At 31.8% G+C, this 22014-nt stretch overlaps 1 protein-coding gene across 1 annotated transcript; it reads left to right on the top strand.

The window, feature by feature from the left end:
- The first annotated feature begins 20115 nt into the window (after positions 1-20115).
- On the top strand, positions 20116-21548 carry LOC112498985 (uncharacterized). The gene is made up of 3 exons (XM_025101343.2): positions 20116-20234; positions 20977-21273; positions 21362-21548. The coding sequence occupies exons 1-3, from the start codon at positions 20147-20149 to the stop codon at positions 21475-21477; spliced, it is 501 nt and encodes a 166-aa protein (XP_024957111.1). The 5' UTR covers positions 20116-20146; the 3' UTR covers positions 21478-21548.
- Positions 21549-22014: the final 466 nt, after the last annotated feature.

Raw genomic sequence — 22014 nt, 5'->3', positions numbered from 1 at the left:
AACTTAGTGAGTTCCAAGACTACAAAACCAACTTCTTCACCAGACTCTTTCTTAGAGATGATGCAAATCATATAACTTGGAAAGAGAAGTTCTTAGTAGGATTACCTAGTCTTCTAGGTGAAAAGGTTAGGAATTCCATTAAAACCCTTTATGATAACCGCATTCCTTATGATGAACTCACTTATGGTGAGCTAGTCAGTTTCGTCAACAAAGAAGATTTAAAGATCTGTCAAGATTTGAAATTACAGAAACGACTTAAATGGGAGCTTAGGAAATCTAAGCAAGAATTAGGCAATTTCTGTAAACAATTCAATTATGACTCCTTTAAAACTTCCATCTCCAAAGATTGTAATGGTGAGTGTTCTTCCAGACCTCACAAGAAACATTACAAATCCAAAAGCCATAGGAAACCATTCCAGAAATTTAGAGAATATTTTTATAAGAAACCCTTGAGGCCTTATAAGAAGCCCAACTTCTCTAAGAAAAAGGAATTTAAACCTAAACACAAAGCCCCTTTCAACTACAAAGAAGCCATCTGCCATAAGTGCCGTATAAAAGGCCATACTGTAAAATATTGTAGAATGAATCGAAAGCTTCATGAACTTGGCCTTGATGAAGAAACCCTCTCCAAAGTTGCCTCTCTTCTTATAGAGTCCTCTAACTCTGAGTCTTCCATGTCGGGAGATAGTGATCCTCTTCAGGTCGATGAGCTTATTGACTCAGATACCTCTGCATCTAGCAGTAGTGATTCTGAAACAGATTCTTATTTAAAGAAAATCAATGTTTTGACTAAAGATCAAGAAACCTTTCTTGAGCTCGTAAAGCATATTTCTGATCCAAATCTTCAAAAAGAATATCTTGATAAGCTTTTGAAAACTCTGGATTTTAATAAAGCAGAGACTTCTAAAATTCCAATTGTTAAAAAAAGCTCTTATGATCTTACTGAAATTTTAGACAAAAAGAAAACAAAGAAGACGACCCCCAATATCCAAGATCTTCAGAAAGAAATTAAAGATATTAAACTTGAGATAAGAGAGTTAAAAGAGAAGCAAAAGAATGATTCCCAAAATATCCAACTTCTTTTACAAAAGCAATTACAAGATAATTCGGATAATGAATCCAATTCTGATAATGATGATAAAAATAACCAAAATCTAGAAAACATTGAGTCTATACCCAATGATTTTCTATTTGTCTTAAAGCAAATCACTATGAGAAAATATTTAATTAAAATTACCCTAATTTTTTCTAATGATTTTGCAATTGATGCCATTGCCCTTTTTGACACTGGTGGCGATTTGAATTGCATAAGAGAGGACATTGTCCCCAAAAGATTTCATGAGAAAACAAAAGAAAGACTTTCTGCCGCCAACAATTCAAAACTTAAAGTTAATTCTAAAGTTGAAACTTCAATTCATAACAATGGTTTTGAATTCAGAACTTCTTTTGTTCTTACAAATGACATACACCATGCTGTCATTTTAGGAACCCCTTTTATAAATCTTATTACTCCATATACTATCAACTACGATAGTATATCTTTCAAAGCAAAAAACAAAAAACTTGTTTTCCCATTTATTGAAAAGCCAAAAACAAGGAATTTGAATATTGTTAAAGCTTGTTCTGTTTATCAGAATCAAATCAATAATCTTCTTCGTTCAAGACAAAATGATTTGATGTTTTTACAAAAGGATTTAAGTTTACAAAGAATCGAAAGCCAATTACAAAATGATTTCATACAAAAGAAAATTTTTGATGTCAAAGCTCTCATTGAAAAAGAAATTTGTGCTGATCTACCATTTGCTTTTTGGAATAGAAAAAAATACTTGGTAGATTTACCTTATGAAAATTCTTTTGATGAAAGACAAATTCCCACTAAAGCTCGTCCAATTCAAATGAACATGGATTTAGAACAGCATTGTAAAAATGAGATCAAAGATTTAGAGTCTAAAGGACTCATTGTAAAATCTAGATCCCCATGGTCTTGTGCTGCTTTTTATTTAAATAAAAATTATGAAATTGAAAGAGGAACACCAAGACTGGTCATTAATTATAAACCCCTTAATAAAGAATTAAAATGGATTAGGTACCCAATACCTAATAAAAAGGATTTGCTTCAAAAACTGTATTCTGCTTTCATGTTTTCAAAATTTGACATGAAGTCAGGTTTTTGGCAAATTCAAATCCATCCAGATGACCGTTACAAAATCGCTTTTACTGTTCCTTTTGGACAGTACGAATGGACTGTTATGCCTTTTGGTTTGAAAAATGCACCTTCTAAATTTCAAAGAATCATGAATGACATTTACAACCCTTATTTTGATTTTTGCATTGTCTATATTGATGACGTCCTAATTTTTTCTCAAACCATTGACCAACATTTCAAGCATTTAAAGACTTTTTATTTGGCCACTAGAAAGGCTGGACTAGCCATTTCTAGTTCAAAAGTCTCCTTATTTCAAACAAAAATCAGGTTTCTTGGTCATCACATTTCCGAAGGAACCATTACTCCTATTGAGCGTTCTCTTGTCTTTGCAGACAAATTCCCGGATAAAATCCTAGATAAAACTCAATTACAGAGATTTCTAGGAAGTCTAAATTATGTTCTTGATTTCTGTCCTAATATCAATAGGATGTCCAAACCCTTGCATGATAGATTAAAAAAGAATCCTGTTGCTTGGAATGATGAACATACCAAAATTGTTAAGCTCATAAAGAATTCTGTTAAAAGCATTCCATGTTTATACCTTGCAAATCCTGCATTACCCAAAATCGTTGAGACTGATGCATCTGATTTAGGATATGGAGGTATATTGAAACAAAAAGAAAATGATAAAGAACAGATAGTCCAATATGTTTCTGCACACTAGAATGATTGCCAGAAAAATTATTCTACTATCAAGAAAGAAATTCTTTCAATTGTTTTATACATCTTTAAATTCCAAAGTGATTTGCTAAATAAAATTTTTTTACTTATAATTGATTGCAAAGCTGCAAAACATGTTTTAGAAAAAGATGTTCAAAACATTGCATCAAAATAAATTTTTGCACGTTGGCAAGATATTTTAAGTGTTTTTGATTTTGATATTGAATTCATTAAAGGTGATACAAATTCTGTCCCTGATTTTCTAACTAGGGAATTTCTCCAAAACAGATAAATGCCGCCAAAAAGAAAAGACAAAGGGAAAGGGATCCTCAAAGACCCTGTGCCCCAAACACCTTCCAAAGAATCTCAAACCTCTCCACCTAAAGAAAATCTACTCTCTTCTGCCATGCCAATCAAATCTTGGATCGACATGAGAGAAGACCAAGAAGCCCAGTCTAAAGCCCTTGCCACACATGAGCAGGTAAATGAATGGATGAAATCCATTTCTAAATCCCCTGAGCTTATTCTCACTTTACAAAGTTTTTCTCAAAGCCAAATTTCTCCAAAAGAAGAAATTGAAAAAGAAAAATAAATTTCTAAAGAAATTTCAAAACCCTCTTCTCAAACTGTAATTTTATCTGGTGAAAGCTCAACTTCTCAAATTGTTCTTTCACAACCAACACCTTCAAAGAAAACTTCCGATTGGTATGATAAAACCCACTTCCAAAATATTTTAACAATGGAAGATGGTTTTTACCACACTGATCATTTCCAAGCAATTTCAAAATTCTTTCCCAAAGGCTGGTTTTTTAAACCATGGGATTTGACAAAACCCCAGTCTTATTATCAAAGCATTCTAGAGGCTACTAGTCAGTAAAATTCAAACATTTCTTTCTTAGTGAAACCCATTCAGAGCCGGCCTATTCCACGGCCACTATCCTAAAAGTCTTGAGCCCAAACCAATGGGGTGATCAACTTTATAAATTTAAATCTTTCCCTCCAAATTTACAAATGCGTTTACCACATTGTTTGACCTATTCCTATTGGGATTATTAACAAGCCTGGTTTAACACATTCTTCTTACAAAACCCAAAGAAATCCCATTCATGGTTATTTTTCTTTAACTTAAAAATAATCGTCCAAAACCTCCCAAACTGGTTTCAACAATGGTGGAACTTCTTTGGCCCAATACCCAAATTCTAACTCCAAATGCCACCCATTGTCTAAACCTTTTCAAAGCTCATTATGTCCCTTTTGAATCAGAAAAAAGATTTCCTCATTTTCTTTGTTTCTGTACAAATTTCTTTCTTCCATGGGTATGGATGTGGAATTTCAGATTTCATACCCAAGAAACCCAACTCATTATCCAAAGAACCTTCAAAGTAAAATGGTGGTCAAAATTTGACGAACAGACCAAACTAACTGACACCCTCATAAAAAATTGGTTCTGTTCCAAAGGTTTCCTACAGCCAACCATAAAAGGCTCCAAAGCCCAACAAACCTTTCTTACCCAAAAATCCAAAGCCCAATCTCTCTTGGCCAGTGCCAAAACTGAAGAAGAATATTTCAAAGTTATAGAACAACTCCTCACCTCTCGGTCAAAGTCTTCAGTAGCAGACTCCTCTGAAGAAGAAGACGAAGATGAAGAGCCATTCATTTCTCTTGGAGATGAAAATGAAGACGACTGTTTTGGAATTTTTTCTCCAATAAAGCATTGTAATTAATTGTTGTAACTATTCAAAAAAAGAAGAAGTAATTATTCATTTCCATTGTAATAGTATTTTCCTTTTGTAATTATGATTGTATTTTCGGGTGGTCCCATGGACACAAGTGAGAGCGCACATGTCTCTTCACCCGTATTATACTTGTATTTTAAAGGCTGAATAATTTAGTTCCGAAATCTGCTGTATGATACATCTCCGCTACAGTCTACAGTGGAGAGTTCCAAAGATTACTGTTCGCCTCAGCTCCGCTACAGTCTACAGTTTAAAAATTTTTTTGTATAAAAAACCGAGAGGAAGACTTAGAGACTTAGACTCCAAAGGTTTTTCATTTCTAAGTTTAGAACTTCTCTCTCTTCTTTCTTCTCTCCCTCTCTTTCTCTGGGAATCAGGAATCCGAAGGGTTCAAGGAAATTTTTCTGTTTACAGAATAGTTCCTTACCTTCAAGATTAATTTCCCTTTCTTCTCTACAAAGAAAAGCAATCGATGTAAGCATTTCATTTTTCAGTTTTATTTGAAGCATTAAAGCATTTGTAAATTTTATTTAAAGCTTTGCATGAATGTTTAAATTTCTGTACTTTAATTTTCGCAATTTATTTTAAGCATTTAAATTTTATGCATACTTTGCAGACTGATCTATATCAGATCTGCCATACAACTGCTACGTTCCTCTGAGGCAACGAGACCAGATCTTAATCCTCAGTTGTATTCTTCTCTTCTCCCTCCAATCCTTCAGAACACCATTTCTGGGTTCCAGATCTGGTACTGTGTATGAGCCTTTAGATGTATGATTGTTGCTAGGCTTGCTTAAAGAACTTAATAATTATTTAGTAAATATATTTGGTATATCGGCTGGAAACTAGAACGTTCGGGACATTGATCTGTTCTAAGTCAGATCTGGTTCCAAAGGCAGACTTGGCTCTGCATCGATCTAGATACAACGCCACGTACCTTTAATAAAACCTGACTAACCGCGTTCTAAAGCAAATCTATTTATTTTTAAAGATGGTAGTTTATTTTTAAAATTTGACAAAGCCGACCCAATCCATTGTGTTATTTGAGTTCTTAATTTTTGATTTCCAACGAAAACATCCATCCTTCGATCCTATTTCCTACTGGTATCAGAGCTTAAATATATATATATATATATATATATATATTATAGATTTTAATATTTTCTAATGTAATTATTTTTTAATCTCAATCAATATATTAGATAATAGAGAATATAAAAAGATGAGAAATAATAATGCCACAAATCTTAACTACTTAATATTTATAGAGTTTGAAGAAGCCAAAAGACACTAAACAAAAGGTTGCATAATTAAATATGAGATTATAGCATTAAAATTAGACCCTAATGGCATTGTTGAGGGAAGATGAAGGAACATTCCTTCCTATATTAATTAATTGATATATTTAAGCCACTAAAGTTTAATTGTTGGCATAATAAAATAAATTAATGTTTGAAGACTTATAATTAATTATTATTAATGGTTACATATTATTGAATTTAAATAGAAAGAGAAAGAGACATGTAATCTTTTATAATCTAATAATTATTTTTTATTTTTAATATTTTGTAATGTAACTATTTTTTTAATATCAACCAATTTATTAGATAATAGAGAATACAAGAAGATGAGAAATAGTGATGCCACATCACATCCTCTAGTCCCAACTTTATATATATATATATAATCTTTATATATATATATATATATATATATATATATATATAGATTATATATATATATATATATATATATAGATTATATATATATATATATATATATATATATATTCTAGATTTTAATATTTTGTTATGTAGTTATTTTTTATTCTCAACCAATATATTAGATAATAGAGAATATAAAAAGATGAGAAATAATGATTCCACAAATCTTAAATATTTAATGTTTATGGAGTTTGAAGGAGCCAAAAGGCACTAAACAAAAGATTGAATAATTAAATATGAGATTATGACATTAAAATTAGGCTCTAATGGTATTGTTGAGGGAAGATGAAGGAACCTTCCTTCCTATATTAATTAATTGATGTATTTTAAGCCACTAAAATTTAATTATTGGCATAATAAAATAAATGAATGTTTCAAGACTTATAATTAATTATTATTAATGGTTACATATTGTTGAATTTAAATAGAAAGAGGAAAAGACATGTAATCATTTATAATCTAATAATTATTTTCTATTTTAATATTTTGTAATATAATTATTTTTTAATTTCAACCAATTTATTAGATAATAGAGAATATGAGATGATGAGAAATGGTGATGCCACATCACCTCTTATAGTCTCAACTTTATATATATATATATAGATTGAAGAGACCATAAACCAATCCAGCAGTTAAATTTGTCAAACAACTAGATGTTATTACTAGACTTCGGCTTTTAATAGCTTTCACGTTCTACATGATTGTACATATCGCTCATTATTCATATCATACATATTTTATAATAATTAAGAATTAACACATTCGAATTTTCGTGTTTAAGGCCATCTCTTCCCTAAGTGGGAAAGATAATAATAGTGTGAATTCAAAATCATAACCAAACCTATGTTTACTTACGAAGATAAAGGTAGCAATGAGAATCATTTTGGTATGCCCCACAATAAGTTGGAAATAAGTAATATTATAATTCCCATTTTTTCCTTAGCTTAAATATTTAAAAAATAAAAATATTTAAATCAATCACTGCTCGCTGCCATTGCTACTCATTGCCATTACTACTCTCTACCATCATTGCTCACTGCTGTTGCAGCCACTCACTAATCTCTGCTCACTGTTGTTCGTCGCATTGCTTATTAAATATAACATTAAACGTTCTGGGTTTCATTTACCCTACAAGGTGAATCCCTATGCCTAGTTCTTCATTAATTTTGGATCAAGTATGACCCTATTCAAATTGAGATTAACTCAACTTGGGAAACCAAATCTAAAATCAAGTATTGTCTTAATTAAATCCACTAAGTCATACCTTTTTGAGACTCTTCCTTAGCTAATATCCATTAAATAGGTGGCCAGCCGAAATAAGAAATTAAAATAAATACAACTAAGAGAAAATAATATAGAAAACACAGAGCAACGCACGTATGTCAGCCAAGCATCCATTAAATAGAAATAAAAGGAGCACACATAACTTAATTTATTAAAATAACTTAATTTATTAAAAGTATACTAAATGGATGTTCATGCAAAATATGATTAAAATGCAATAAAAGCACATCATTTACTCTTTAAGTATTATTGATTCAAGTTTAAAAGTGTCATAATAACTCTCATTTCATAGAGTTATTATCATTCATGGCATCAATCCACTTTTGAAAGTTAGAACTTTCCATAACTTGACAGAAATTGATTGGATCATCTTCCATCACGCCAATGTCTAACTTATGTTATTATACAAATACAATGTAATCATCTGGCACTACATTTCTCATTTCTTTAGTGGATCTCTTTAATGGTATAGGTTCTCGAGGTGGTTGAGTTTGTTCTTCTAGAACAACTTCTTGTATAGGGGTTCTCTAACATTGTCTTAATTTGTTGTCTCTTGAATAAAGTAAAAAATGATACCCTAATCAATACCAATAATTCATATGGGAATATCAAGATATTCCACTTCAAAGACAAAGTCCCTAACTATATATCCCCCCAAAACTCGACATCCTCAAAGAACCGAGCATTTCCCGCCTCAAAAATCAACTTAGTCATGGGATCATAAAACTTGTACCCCTGGATCGTTCAGAGTATCTAATAAAATAATAACTCACCGTCCTTAAGTCCATCTTCTTTTCATTAAGCCTTGGGCTTACCTCAGTTGGACATCCCTAAACATGCAAGTGTTTTAGACTAGGCTTTTTGCCTATCTAAAGCTCGTAAGGGATTTTGGCAGTTGTTTTACTTGGAACCCTATTAAGGATATATGCTACAGGCTTAAGTGCTTCTCCCTCGAGTGATTCTGGTAAGTTAAAATGACAAATCATACTCCTCACCATGTCTTTAAGCATCATGTTTCATCTTTTAGGAACATCATTCATAGTGGACGAACCCAGAATAGTGTAGTGTGGGATGATACCGCATTTCTTTAGGAATTTAGTGGTTCTAGACATTGTTCACCTAAACCATCATATCTGTCATAATATTCATAAAGCAGAGATATGGATTTGACGAAGTTGTTGGTGATGATGCATGTTATTTGGATAATAAGGAAAATAGTGACTTTGTTTCACTTAACAATATTATTCCTTCTGAAGAGAACATTAATCGGCCATTCACGTGTAAAATAAATTCTCCATGCACAAACATTGATTTGGATGAAGCTCTGAAATTTAATGACTATGTTGATATTATGGAACGAAAAAAGGCAATTGTTCATGCATCTTTTGATCTTATGGAGCAAAGAAGAGGCAATTGTTGATGCAATCTCTTATTGTTCTCTTGATTTGCCAAAAAAAAGATGAAGGTTGAAATTTTTTTCAACGGTTAGTGGATTATGAGAAGAAATCATTTTTCCTCAGCCATTTTGAAATTCCATATGATTGCAGAAAGGTATTCTCATAAAAATTATTGATTGAAGATTTTATCTTGTGTAGTTGGACAAATTGGATAGATGTTGACACCAAGGTTGAAAAGATCAAGGTTATTCATTAGCACTGAAGTTGTATTTTAAAGATTAATAAAAAGGAAAATGACGATTATCTTATAGTTACAAATAGCAAAATTCGAGGATGAATTTTCTTCACTTTAGTGGGAATAATGCAAAGCAAGAAGTTGTAGAAATCATGATTAGATTGAAGTTTATAATATTTGGGAATATTTTAAATAATTTATATTCTAGTTTAATTCGGTTTTCTATTTAGAGTTCTATTGTTTATGCATTGCTTATTTGAGTTGTATTCCTAATTTAGGTATAAGATAGTAGTTATTATAAATAAGTGTCTTTTGTAGTTTTGCAAGCAAAGGCCTTGATTATTTGTTATTGATTACTTCTTGGAATAAACTCTTGGTTTGAGTTCTATTCACGTTATTTCTCGGTGTTCCATGGAATGAACGAATTTTAACACTTAGATTCACGAGTATTCTTAGAATTAACGTGAATTTAGATTATTTCTTTATTCTAGTATTTTCAAGAATTAACGGGGTATTGAAAATATCCCTATCTATCTATTATCCTACATCTATTATCCTTCCACTATCTCAGTCTTATTATAAAGTGTTCTTTTGTAGAACCGTGTTGTGTTAAGTAACCAAGTACTTCTAATTTATAAGAGATCAAAGTAATCGAACTAAAATGGATAGATATATGAATGTAATTACTATATGATTCATTCTTGTCTTTTGCATTCATTTTAGCACAAATATCAAATAGGCTAACGCAATGAGCATTTGCCTTCAGTTCCTTTGCCAAATGGTTTTCCAAGTTAGTTTTTTTATACTATATGACTTTTGCACATATGCTTTACTATTACAATGTGTGACCCAATGTTCTCACTCTAGCCAACTTAGCCATATGTCTTAATCTAGTTTGCTAAATTTTGGCATGTAAATCATCACATAAGATGACACATAATAATAAAACCTCTTTTAAAAAACGGTTAAATAGACCCAAAAATAAATACCTAAGCTTATCAATCATTTGCCTATATCCTTGCTTTCAGGTAAGACTCCTCATGAACTTCTTATATCTAAGCCATCTTATGACCATTTGTGTATGCTTATGCTATGCTCAAAATTTATTTCCCAAAAAACATAAATCTGCTCCTCGAGCAATTAAAGGTATTTTTATTGTGTATCATTTTGATCAACAAGGCTATCACGTACATGATCTGGAAAAGCATTCCATATTCACTAGTCGTGATGTCACTTTTCAAGAGACGAAATTCCCTTTTCAGCAGAAATAACTTCAACAGAATCAACTCTCAATTGTTTTGCCCATATCGATGAATCAAGTTATCAATGAGACATCAAATAAGTCAAATAATCAACCACCATTAAATAATCAAAATCAGCCACCACCAAGTGATCAAGATAATCTGTAACTATCTACAGTTGATCAAGAAAATCAGCCACCAATATTTGATTTGGACATTGATACACTTCGTCATTCCACTCAGACTCATCGACCACCTTCAGGTCTTTAAGATTATCATTGTTTGCTAGTCACTCACTCTAATTTATTACCTCATTGTCCTTTCCCAACCATTTCTAAGTCTAAAGTTGTATCTTATCCTCTTCATAATTTTATATCTCACAATACATTGTATTTTAAACATTTTACTTTTACAATTGCTATTTCTAAAATATTTGAGCCAACATCTTATACTTAAGCAATTAGACACCTAAAATGGCAAGAAGTTATGGTTGTTAAAATTTAAGCTCTAATTAAGAACAAGACTTGGACCCTTACATATCTTCCTCCTATAAAGATACCTATTGGCTGTAAATGGGTGTATAAATTTAAATTTTGATCAAATGGGCTTGTTGAACGATGCAAGGCTTGCCTTGTAGCAAAACAGATTCTTAGCATGAAGATGTCCCGCGATAGAAAATTTGGGAAGTAATGGTTATCTCAAGAAGTATATGTTGAAAGGGTTCTTTAAAGATTTAACATGAGCAAGCAAAATTTGTTTGTTCTCCACTTGCAAGCCATTTTAAACTTAGTTCTGAGCATTGTTCTACAAGTGAGAAAGAAAAGCAAGAGATGAGAGAAGTTCCTTATGCTTCAGGAATTAGCAATTTGATGTACGAGGCCAGATATTGCTCATGTTGTTGGTGTAGTCAGCTGATTTCTCTCTAATCCGGGCAAAGATCATAGGCAACGGAAAAATGGATTCTCAAATATCTAAGAGGGACTTCCAAGGCATGTTTATATTTTAGTGGTGACAAACCTGTATTACAAGTGTACACAGATGCAGATACGGCGGGAGATGTTGATTTCAGAAAATCTATATCAGGAAATTTGCTCACCTTTGCAGGGGAGTGGTCTCATGGCAGTCTAGACTTTAGCAGTGTGTTGCCTTATTTATCACAAAATATAGTATATTGCAATTACTTAGGGTTACAAAGAAACCTTGTAGATGAAGAATTTCCTGTAAGAGTTAGGTATAAAGCAAGATAGTTATATTGTGTACTGCAACAGTCAGAGTGCCATTCACTTGGCAAAGAATTCGACATACCATTCGAAATCCAAGCATATTGATGTGAGGTATTATTAGATACGAGACGTACTAGAGAAGAAATAGTTACAGTTTGAGAAGATTCACACAACGAAAAATGGGTCAAATATGATGACGAAGTCATTACTTAAGGAGAAACTGAAAAGTTGTATATAGAGAGTAGGATTGGTGGTGCCCCACAAATAAGCTGGAGAGGGAGATTTGTAGGGTCCATCTCATTTTAGTGGACTAAAATACCCAAAGTCCAAATAGGTTGCTTAGGTTACAACTATTACTAAGCTTTGGACTTAGTTGAAATTTGCCGTGAAATTTAGCTTTGGAATCACGTGGCTATATAAACAGCATAAAACAAGTGAGTGATTATTAACAAAGTGAATAAGCAGTGAGAGAGAAAGACATAGACGTTGTTTTGGTTTTTGGGAATAGTGATTTCAATCATTAGTTGGACGATCAGAAAGCGAAATTAACTGTGTTTTCTCCCAAGTTTTCAGGGTAAGTTCTTGGTATCACCCTGTACAATTCTACTAGTTTTGATTTTTATTTTATCCTTTCATTGACTATTATTTGAGATACCCACCTATTAAAGAGATAATTATTTGTCTATTAATGTAAACCAAGATTATTGAAATTTTTTATGTTGTTAGCCTATAATATTATCTAGAGAAGAATTTGTACTGTAATCCCATTAAGGAAGATTATATCGGACTACAGTCCTGTAGTTTTTCTCATTTTGAGTTTTTTTATGTAAAAATCTATATCTCTTGTGGTTGGTTTATTACTTTGGATTGTGTTACATTTATTTCTGTCTATTTATTTGTGGTACACAACCTATTTTAATCACACAAAGAGAGAAAGAAGTTTGTTTCCACTTAATTTGCAGCTGGTTATGTGAGTCCCTTTCTCAACAGAGTGGTATCCAAGCTTCAGGTTTTGTGTTTTTTGATTACTTGTGTGCTTGAGATGGAGGAGTCCTTGACATGTATGATTAAATTAAAGTCATGAAATTATGGTATTTGGAAGTCTAAGATGGAAGATTTGCTAAAGACTTATATGGACCTATTGAAAGCGAAAAAGCTTGACCCTTTGATGGGCTCAATTAAACCAAAAGGTCGTAGGTACTATTAGGTCATGGATTGATCAAAGTGTGTACCACTATTTCGCAAATGAATCCAAGGCTGATGCTCATTGGAGAAAATTGAAAACAATTTATGAGCAACCAACTACACAGAATAAAGCCAATTTGATGAAAAGGCTTGTTAACTTGAAATACAAGGAGGGGCACAATATAATTGAACACACTAGTGAGTTTCAGGGCTTAGTTGATTGACTACTATGAAAATTATTTTAGATGATGAATTACAATCATCGTTGTTGTTTATTTCTTTGTTTGACAATTGGTAGATATTTGTGGTGTCAGTGAATAATTCAGCGTCGAACAGGAAATTAACCTTGGATATAGTTACAGATAGGCTGCAGAAAAAAGAATCTAGAAGAAAGAATATTGAAGTAAGTCCTGAGTTAGATGCACTTGTTTCGGAAAAGTAAGAAAGGTGAGGGAAAAGTCAAAGTAGAAATTCTCGCCAGCAAAACAATGATAACCCCATAGGAATATCTAAGTCCTAGAAAAGAAACATGAAGTGCTTTCATTACTAGCATATTAAAAGGGAGTCTAAATGGTGAAAAAAAGAATAGGAGAAAGAAAAGAATGTTGCTTAGAAAAATGACAAACAGAACACTGTAGCGATATTTGATAGTGATATGAGTATTGTTTATTATGAGATCTCTATAAATTTCACTTGCCATACCAATGATTAGGTGATTGATTTGGGAGCTTTGTTTCATATTATTACGCATTGTGATTACTTCACATGAGGAAGCAGTCGAACTACAGACCTTATTCCAATATTTACAACCATAGATGGAGAGATTATCCCAACTTTTCATGGTCTCACAGTTCCAACAAAATGAAACAACAACTCAAGCTCCACTAGTACCAATACAACTAGTTTATCAAGCTCTTTACTCTTCTCAGGCACTATTCAAGTTGTACAATTAAAACCAGAACTACTCACAAACTAAACCATGGCAAGGCACCCTAGAATTTTAAAAATTTGATCAATTCCGTAATAGAACAACAAAATTGCACCATTGATGAGCTGCTGAATGAAATGAGGGCTAACATAAGTTAACAAGCCCAATCAATCTCAAACCTTGAAAAGATGGTAGGTCAACTTGCTTTTTTAGTTTAGACCTTGGTGCTGACTATTGAGAAAGACAAATTCCCAAGCCAGCTAGTCCTAATCCTCAAAGAGTACATGAAGTGAGTACTAGTTCGTCCCAATAGCATGAACCTTGCAAAAAGGCAAAGAAGTGGACAACAAAGTGGAGATGCCAGTGAAACAGACAATTTAAGTTGAAGCTTTAGACTTTATGGACTCATCACCAAAGGATGAAAAAGAAAATAGTCTATGAGAATACGTCCTCAAAGCTCTTTTCCCTTAAAGGTTAGTTAATGTAAAGAAGGAAAATTCCATAGGTGAGATTATAGAAATCCTTAAACAGGTATGTGTTAAAAACTCTTTCCTTGATGCTATAAAACAAGTGCCCTCTTGTGCCAAGTTTCTTAAAGGCATTTGCACTAAAAAGAGAAGTATTCATGCTTAAAAGAAGACCTATTTAATAGAGATCCATACACCAACGTAAAACTCCTCCAACATTCAAAGACCTAGGCTTCCCTACTATCTTATGTAGTATTGGGAACCACATATTTAAGAATGCTTTGTTGGACTTAAGAGTTAGTATAAATCTTTTGCTTTACTCAGTATTTATGAAACTTAGATTAGGAGAATAACACCCAACTCTAGTTGTGTAGCAGCTTGCAAATCAATCCATTAAAATACCTCGTAGTATAACAAAAGATGTGCTTATCCAAGTAGACAAAGTTTATTTTTCTGTAAACTTTATCATGATTAACATTCAACCAATATAGGATTCGAAGAAGCGCATTCCCATTATTATAGGTCGATCTTTCTTAACAACTGCTAATGTACACATTCAATGCAGGACTAGAAATATGCAGTTGTCGTTTGGTAACATGAATATGGAATTGAATAATTTTAAAATTATCAAACAACCTCACAATGCAGATGAAGGAATTGTTGATGTCGATTTAATTAAATAATCAGTTGATTATGCTTTGGTTTGGATTTTGATATTGACAGATCAATTGATGAGGTCAATGCCCTACTTGATTCATCACATCCATGGATACCAATTAATGAAAGGCACAAATAGAGCAATTGGCACCATCAAGGAAGAAACTCAGCCCATCACCACCAAAGTTCGAGCTCACACCGTTATTCGACACTTCAAAGTAAATTGATGATAAGCGAAAGAGTCAGTTGTTGTGTATTTTAAAAGAGCATAAAGGGGCATTAGAATGGACCATAGCCAACATAAAATGTATAAACCTAATAGATTGTATGCATTGCATTCACCTTGATGAAAATACTAAACCTACTAGAGAAATGCAATGACGGCTAAATCCTAATATGAAAGAAGTTATTATAGTTGAAATCCTTAAACTACTAGATGCAAATATCATTTATCTCATTTTTAATAGTTCATGGGTCAATCTTGTGCAAGTTGTCCTAAAAAAATAGGAGTCACAGTAGTTACCAATGCTTATAATAAATTAATATCCATTAGAGTAACTACATCGTATATGAACTGGTTATAAGAAATTGCATTCTATCACAAGTAAAAACCATTTTCATATACCATTTATTGATCAAATGCTTAATAGATTAGCAGGTCATGAATTTTATTACTTTCTAGATGGCTACTTAGGACATAACCAGATCCCTATAGCACAAAAGGACCAAGAGAAAACTACTTTCACTTGTCCTTTTGACACTTTTGCATATAGGAGAATGCAACATAATTAGTATATTGAAAATGATCAATAGAAAAATACCAGTAAGTATCAATAAACAAGATATAAATTGGGCAATTGAGATATCAATTTAATTAAAGAGGTGGTACAAACGACTACTCAATAAAGAAACCAATGTGGAATGGGTCGAATTATTATTTGAGAATACTATCATAAATATAACATAATTATACAAGTTGCTTCCATCTTTTAGTAGAATATATTTTTAGAATTAAATAATCGGACTAGTTTAATTATAGACCTAATTATTATAGTCATTATTGTATGTACTCAAATGATCCTTGGGTCAACTCACATAATTGACTACACGATTATTGGATTGATAAATAAGATAACTAGTTATTTGGTGGTAGCGTTTAATATTAGGGTGTATTAGGGACCTTGTGTTATCGTACAATGTGGCACCCTATAGCAAACACAAGTTATGCACCAATTTTGGTGTTGTTTTTATCTTTTAATTTAAGTAAAAAAAAATTATTTAATAAAATTAAGAAAAAAAAGATGAAATAAATAGGCTAAGGTTTCCACCAAAAAGATATAAAAAAAACTTGCTTTTTCACGAAAGAACAAAGAAGCCACAATAAGCAGAGCAGAGAAAATTACAATTTTTCTCTCTAACTTTAGAATAAAAGTTTTCTATTACTAGGAGCTTTTAATAGTGATAAAGACGCTCATATGTCAAGCGCAGACTAAACTTGAGGAATATCTTAAAAGATCATTGGTGATAGACCATGACCTAATGAGATTGGTAGTGACAAATCGTAACCAAGATAATTTTTGTTGATTAGTTCGTAATTAGAGAACTTAAATTACAACTACAAAAAAATAAAGTTATAATTTTTAAATATGATAATTCTATTTATTGTATGAGTTGCGATCCATTTCACCTGTAAAATAATTTTTAACTGATGTATTTATCATCCCTTGGATAGAGTAACTAAATCTTATTTTGTCATACATTGGATTTTGACATTAAATTAATTTTAACCGACGTATTTATCATCCCTTGGATAGAGTAACTAAATCATGTTTTGTCATACGTTGGATTTCTGACATTAAATTAACTCGTCATATCCTCAATTGCAAGTTACGGATAACTTTACCTAGCCCTACCGCCATGGGCGGATGCAATTAAGGCCCAGGAGGGGCTTCAGCCCCCCCTGGACCATTAAGTTTTCTTTTAAATGTACCCCAAGCCCCTTCTGAAAAAGTTAGATAAAACAATTTGGACACATTTTTCATATATTAAAAGCCTTGTGGTTCAATGGTAAGAGTGTTATTTAATGATTTTAAAACATAATTCAAATCCCATTAGCCATATTATTTTATTTTTTAAAATATTTTGTGGAAACTACTTCGAAAAATAATATTTTCACGCATTTAAAATACTACTTCAAAAAATGATATTTTCACGCATTTAAAAATAAATAATTTATTACTATTGTTATTTAAAATTTAAAAAAAAAGTAATAAAATTTGAGTTTATAAGACTTAAAATATATTCAAGTAAACATTAAAAAAATCTAAGTTAAATAAAATTTTTTGAACTAAGCCCCCCCTCATTTTAATTTCTGGGTCCGCCACTGCCTACCGCAGCAAATTGCTAAATTTATTACTTGCACAGTGGAAACCAATTGTGTGATCGTTTTGATCTTATCCGAAGCAGCTCCTCTACAAAATCAGATAGTAGACAGGAGTTCTAAAGTTGACCATCCAGAACATTAGAAATTAAGGAAAACAAAATCTCTATAGCATGTCACATTTTCACAGAGCAAGTCATGGAGCTTGGTGCTGGTTCAGCAGGCTACAAAGTCGCAAGCCTTGGTCTTCCTAGTGCCGACATTGATCCAACTGATCCCAACACTGTCTTCACTTTTCGAGGATTAGAATAAGGGCCTCATCAACCTCTTGTTTAACTTGCCAGATAATAAAAAGGTGAGTTTATATTTTGATTGATTGATTTTTGTAATCAAAACGGGGCTAATTTTTTATTTTTAGTTTATCGGTTGTTTGAATTTTCGGGTGATTTTGGCGGGACATGGTGTCGGAGGTCTGAACTTGACGGACGCCATTCATAGATTTATTTGGTTATGACAAAATTCATATGGCTGTTTACATTGCGGCTGACATTTCAGATGAAGATTTTGAAGATGTAAAGGTTTTTTTTTTTTTCATTTTTGTAATTTTTCTTACCAATTAATTTTTTAGTGGGATGTGATATTTTACGATAGGTTTTTAGGCCATTTTGAATTATCATCAATATCTGCCCCAGTAACTATTTTTATGCTCTAAATAACTCCAATCAAATTTCTGATTCTTTTGTCGCAACACTTTTTGTTTTCCCTGCAATCATCAACCAGAGTACGCCAAGAAACAAGATACCTGAATATATGCTCGAACTAGAGTTTATGTTGGGTCCTGATAAACCTCTAACAAGCGCGCGTCATGGTGAAAAGGGAATTTCAAAGAAAACTTTACTATCAAATGAGCTCCGTGGAGATGATTAAAAGGTAAATCAAATCGATTTTTAATCTTCTATAATTAAAACGAATCAAAATCAGGTGGTAAATATAAATTTTTTTTTAAAAAATAATAATTTGTAAATCACTAACTCCTAACAATAATGTTCTTTCTGTATTATTATAAATAATCTTTTGCTAATATAATAATAATGTTCTAATTAGTAATTAATGTCAAAAAATTACATTATCAAGAATCGACTTTGGCCTTGATGCTTTTACGACCTGTACCTGCCACGGCCTTGGCATGTGCTCCGTTCGTAGGTGGACTTCGGATGCTGACAAGGTAACCCATGTCTATATGAGGACCTTGAATGATCAATTATTAAAGCTACAGGAGCAACATTCTGTGATTACAAAGTGGTCCCCATCGCAAGTCTTTGATATAAACAGTGATCACTTGCCTTTTTTGCTCGAACCCGCTTATTCTCCCTGGCAGTCTGGTTTTCTAGTTCAACCAGCTGCTTCAATCAGTTGATCTTCATGCCATGTTGATATCATGCTTTGTGGAAGATTGTATTGGATTTTGATTGTATTTATGATTTAATTTGTATTTGATTGGAAGGTGCATCATAATTGCGTCACCTCGGATCCAAAAATGAAAGTGTTATTTGTCCGTTTAATTGAGGCAACGACAAATTTCATTAAGTTTTTATATTATTCTTCTTTATCTTATTTTATAAATATTAGGATTTTTTTTATTTTTATCCATACAAAATTCAATTTAAATACTTTCGCTAGAGATTTCAGAAAATATATGATAACAATTAAAAACAGGAGAAATGGAGGGGGATGCTGAGAGAGAGATATGATTCTCGTTTATTCGCTGAATAAGAAATATAATATTAAATTATTTTCATGCTTTCTCTTAATAAGAAATTAGATATTAAATTATCCCTGACCCGTTCTTGAGTGGGAGAATCTCGAAAGAACCCTATCCCTATAAAGATTTATGTCATCCCAAATGGTACCTTACATAAATTTATATAAAATATTGTATACGTGTTTGTGGCTCTAATTTTATTAAATAATAACAAATTTTTAAAATAAATTTATAAATTTAATATATGAAAACAATATTAATAAAGTTTACAAGTTCAATTCAAATTAACATCTAAACATTTAGTTAATTTTATTTTTATATTAATATAATATTTAAATTATATACCATCCAATCCAATCAGTCATTACATCAAACACTTCAATACGAGGTATTTAGTCCAATGCGATGCAATTCTATCTATTTTATTTCATCCAATCTAATCCAATCATATCATATTCCATCTAATCTAAAATTATCTGAAATACTAAATGCATGCTTAGTTAACCATTAGAATATGAGTGTCAATTAGTTTAGCTGGATATTAACACTTATCATTGACAGAGAATTTACACCAAAAAATAAAAAGTTCCTCATATCCAGCTGCCGTTCCGTAAGATGCAAGTATATGTTACTGCTGCAAGGGATTAGCATTCTTTGTAGACATTTAAAGTTAACGACTCTTACAATACGATAATTAAATTAATTAAACATAAATTAATTTAAAATTATTAATGTACCCAAATCATAATTCAAGTGGTGATGCTAATGCTATTCCACCTCTTAATTTTCACCACATTAGTCCAAAACTAATAATGTTTGCTTTGTCATTCTCAATAATAATAATAATAATGTTTACTTTGTCTAATAACTCTTCAATTTATATTAAAAATTTCTTGGTGTTTCCAACAAATGCTTCATATATTCCCCGCATATACTTAAACCAACTAAGTTGACGTTCTTATTTGGTTTCTAAACAAATTATTACTGTAATCTTCTGTTATTTAAATTCATCAAACGCAAATATATCCTCTAAACCAAAGTTTTGAACAGCAGAGAAAATGGAGACCTACAGCCTTTTGGGTCGTATTCTTTGTCTGTCGATGGGGATTTTTCTTCTACTTACCTCTGCCTTTGCCAAAAGTGAAGGTAATGACACTTCCCTTTTCCCTTCAAGTAATAAAAAGCAAACAAGATGATAATCAAGAGAAGCTAGTTTATTAGAAACATTCATCAAGACTCTCAAGGTTTGCTCAAGTGTACATATAAACTCTTTTAATTTCAGAAATAGTCGTACTAACCTCTTTTTTAGTTTAGAATTTTTCACATAAATGGGCAATGGTCGGGGACTCGGGGTTTATTCAAAATCTGTGTACAGTGGCAGATGCAGTATGTGATTAGTGGGGGCTATAGCCCCCACTGGCTAAAAAAAAAATTCTAAGAATAAAAGAAAAAATATTTAAAATTTCCAAATAGCTCTCATCAAATCTATTAAAATTGACCTTATAAATTTATAAACTCACAAAATTTAAACTTTGTTTTAGAATTATAAAAGCCTACACTATAATTAAATATAATGATAGGTCATCACCACAAATATTTTTCTATTCTTAAAAATACGTCGAGAACAATTACAAATGTATTCACAAATATTCTATACATTCAAAGTTTTAGTTTAAAATTTTACTATTATATAATTCAGCTCCCGCTAAATTATTTTTTTAGATCTGCCATTGTCTGTGTAAATAAAAAAAAGGTCAATGTGACCATTTCTAATACCAAGAGGATAGTAGTTTTTTTGTTAGTTTATATATATGTGTATGTCCTTAGTATATTAAAAGGCAACACTAACTATACACACTCAAAAGTCAAATGTTTATATTCCTTTCAGAAAAATATCCCACAGGAAATGTAAATTTGTCACCATTCCGAGCATGGAGAAGTGCCTATGAGTGCTTGTTCTATGGGGCAAATCCCTGCTCAGCAAAGGACAAGCTAACAATGGACGGTGCAATCAATGTGCCTGTAGAAGAAACGAAAGATTATTGTAGGGAAGGAGGGTGTGGAGAACACATCCAAAATGTTCTTAAATGTATTCATCTGGTTAAAAGAGACTTTTGGTTTGCTAATAAGGCCCCTGTTAAATTCCTTCAAGATGCCATTTCTACTGGATGCAACACTTCTACAGGTAATTGACTAATTTCAACTTTTCACCTTATAAACATATAACAATATTCCTTTGTCTAAGATTTTACATGTGGTTGGTGCAATTGCAGAAATCAATACTACTGATTACCCGATCAGTAATGCAATAAAGATGTACCAGAGCTTTTCAAAGTCATTAACGTTGGCTTTATCAACAGTTTTATTCATGGTGGTCTTCAATATCTGAGTTACAGACAGTTGGACGGCTACCAGCTGTGGAAAAAATATACAAGAAAAATGGTTATAATATATGATGTACTTTCTAGAAAGGACTTTTAAATAAGTATTAAAGATTAAAATACATTCTAGTTTAGTTTTGAATAATATAAGTTTTTCAATTGTTACAATCGACAGATTTATTACCATACAACGAATTAATCTAAATGCCTTTATTATTCAGCTTTAAGATCGGCTAAAACCAATTAGAGATGAGACCTCTATCCCCATACATAAAGATATATAGAGAAAGATAAATGCCGTTGTTAATATTACCTGCAAATGGAATTACAAAGAGCCCATTATTTGCATATTATTTTTTACTAATGAAGAAAACAATCTACATACATATTCATCATTATTATTATTCTTTTCTCCCAACACTATCTCTCCATATCATGGACCATAATGCTGCATTTAATAACATGGAATTTTAAAATTGTATGAGCTGGAATTGAAATAAGAATTAGAAATTGATGTCAGTTGTTTATATAAGTTGCCAAAATCA

This window comes from Citrus sinensis, chromosome 7 (assembly GCF_022201045.2).
Source record: "Citrus sinensis cultivar Valencia sweet orange chromosome 7, DVS_A1.0, whole genome shotgun sequence".
Taxonomy (NCBI): domain Eukaryota; kingdom Viridiplantae; phylum Streptophyta; class Magnoliopsida; order Sapindales; family Rutaceae; genus Citrus; species Citrus sinensis.
The sequence above is the reverse complement of the archived record's forward strand: the minus strand, read 5'-3'. Positions and strand labels throughout refer to the sequence as shown.

Excerpts from the sequence above, each read along its gene's own strand:
- LOC112498985 (XM_025101343.2), top strand. The coding sequence starts at position 20,147 with ATGGAGACCTACAGCCTTTTGGGTCGTATTCTTTGTCTGTCGATGGGG. Across the intron at positions 20,235-20,976 it reads TGCCTTTGCCAAAAGTGAAG|AAAAATATCCCACAGGAAAT; the intron begins GTAATGACACTT and ends TATTCCTTTCAG. Across the intron at positions 21,274-21,361 it reads TGGATGCAACACTTCTACAG|AAATCAATACTACTGATTAC; the intron begins GTAATTGACTAA and ends GTGCAATTGCAG.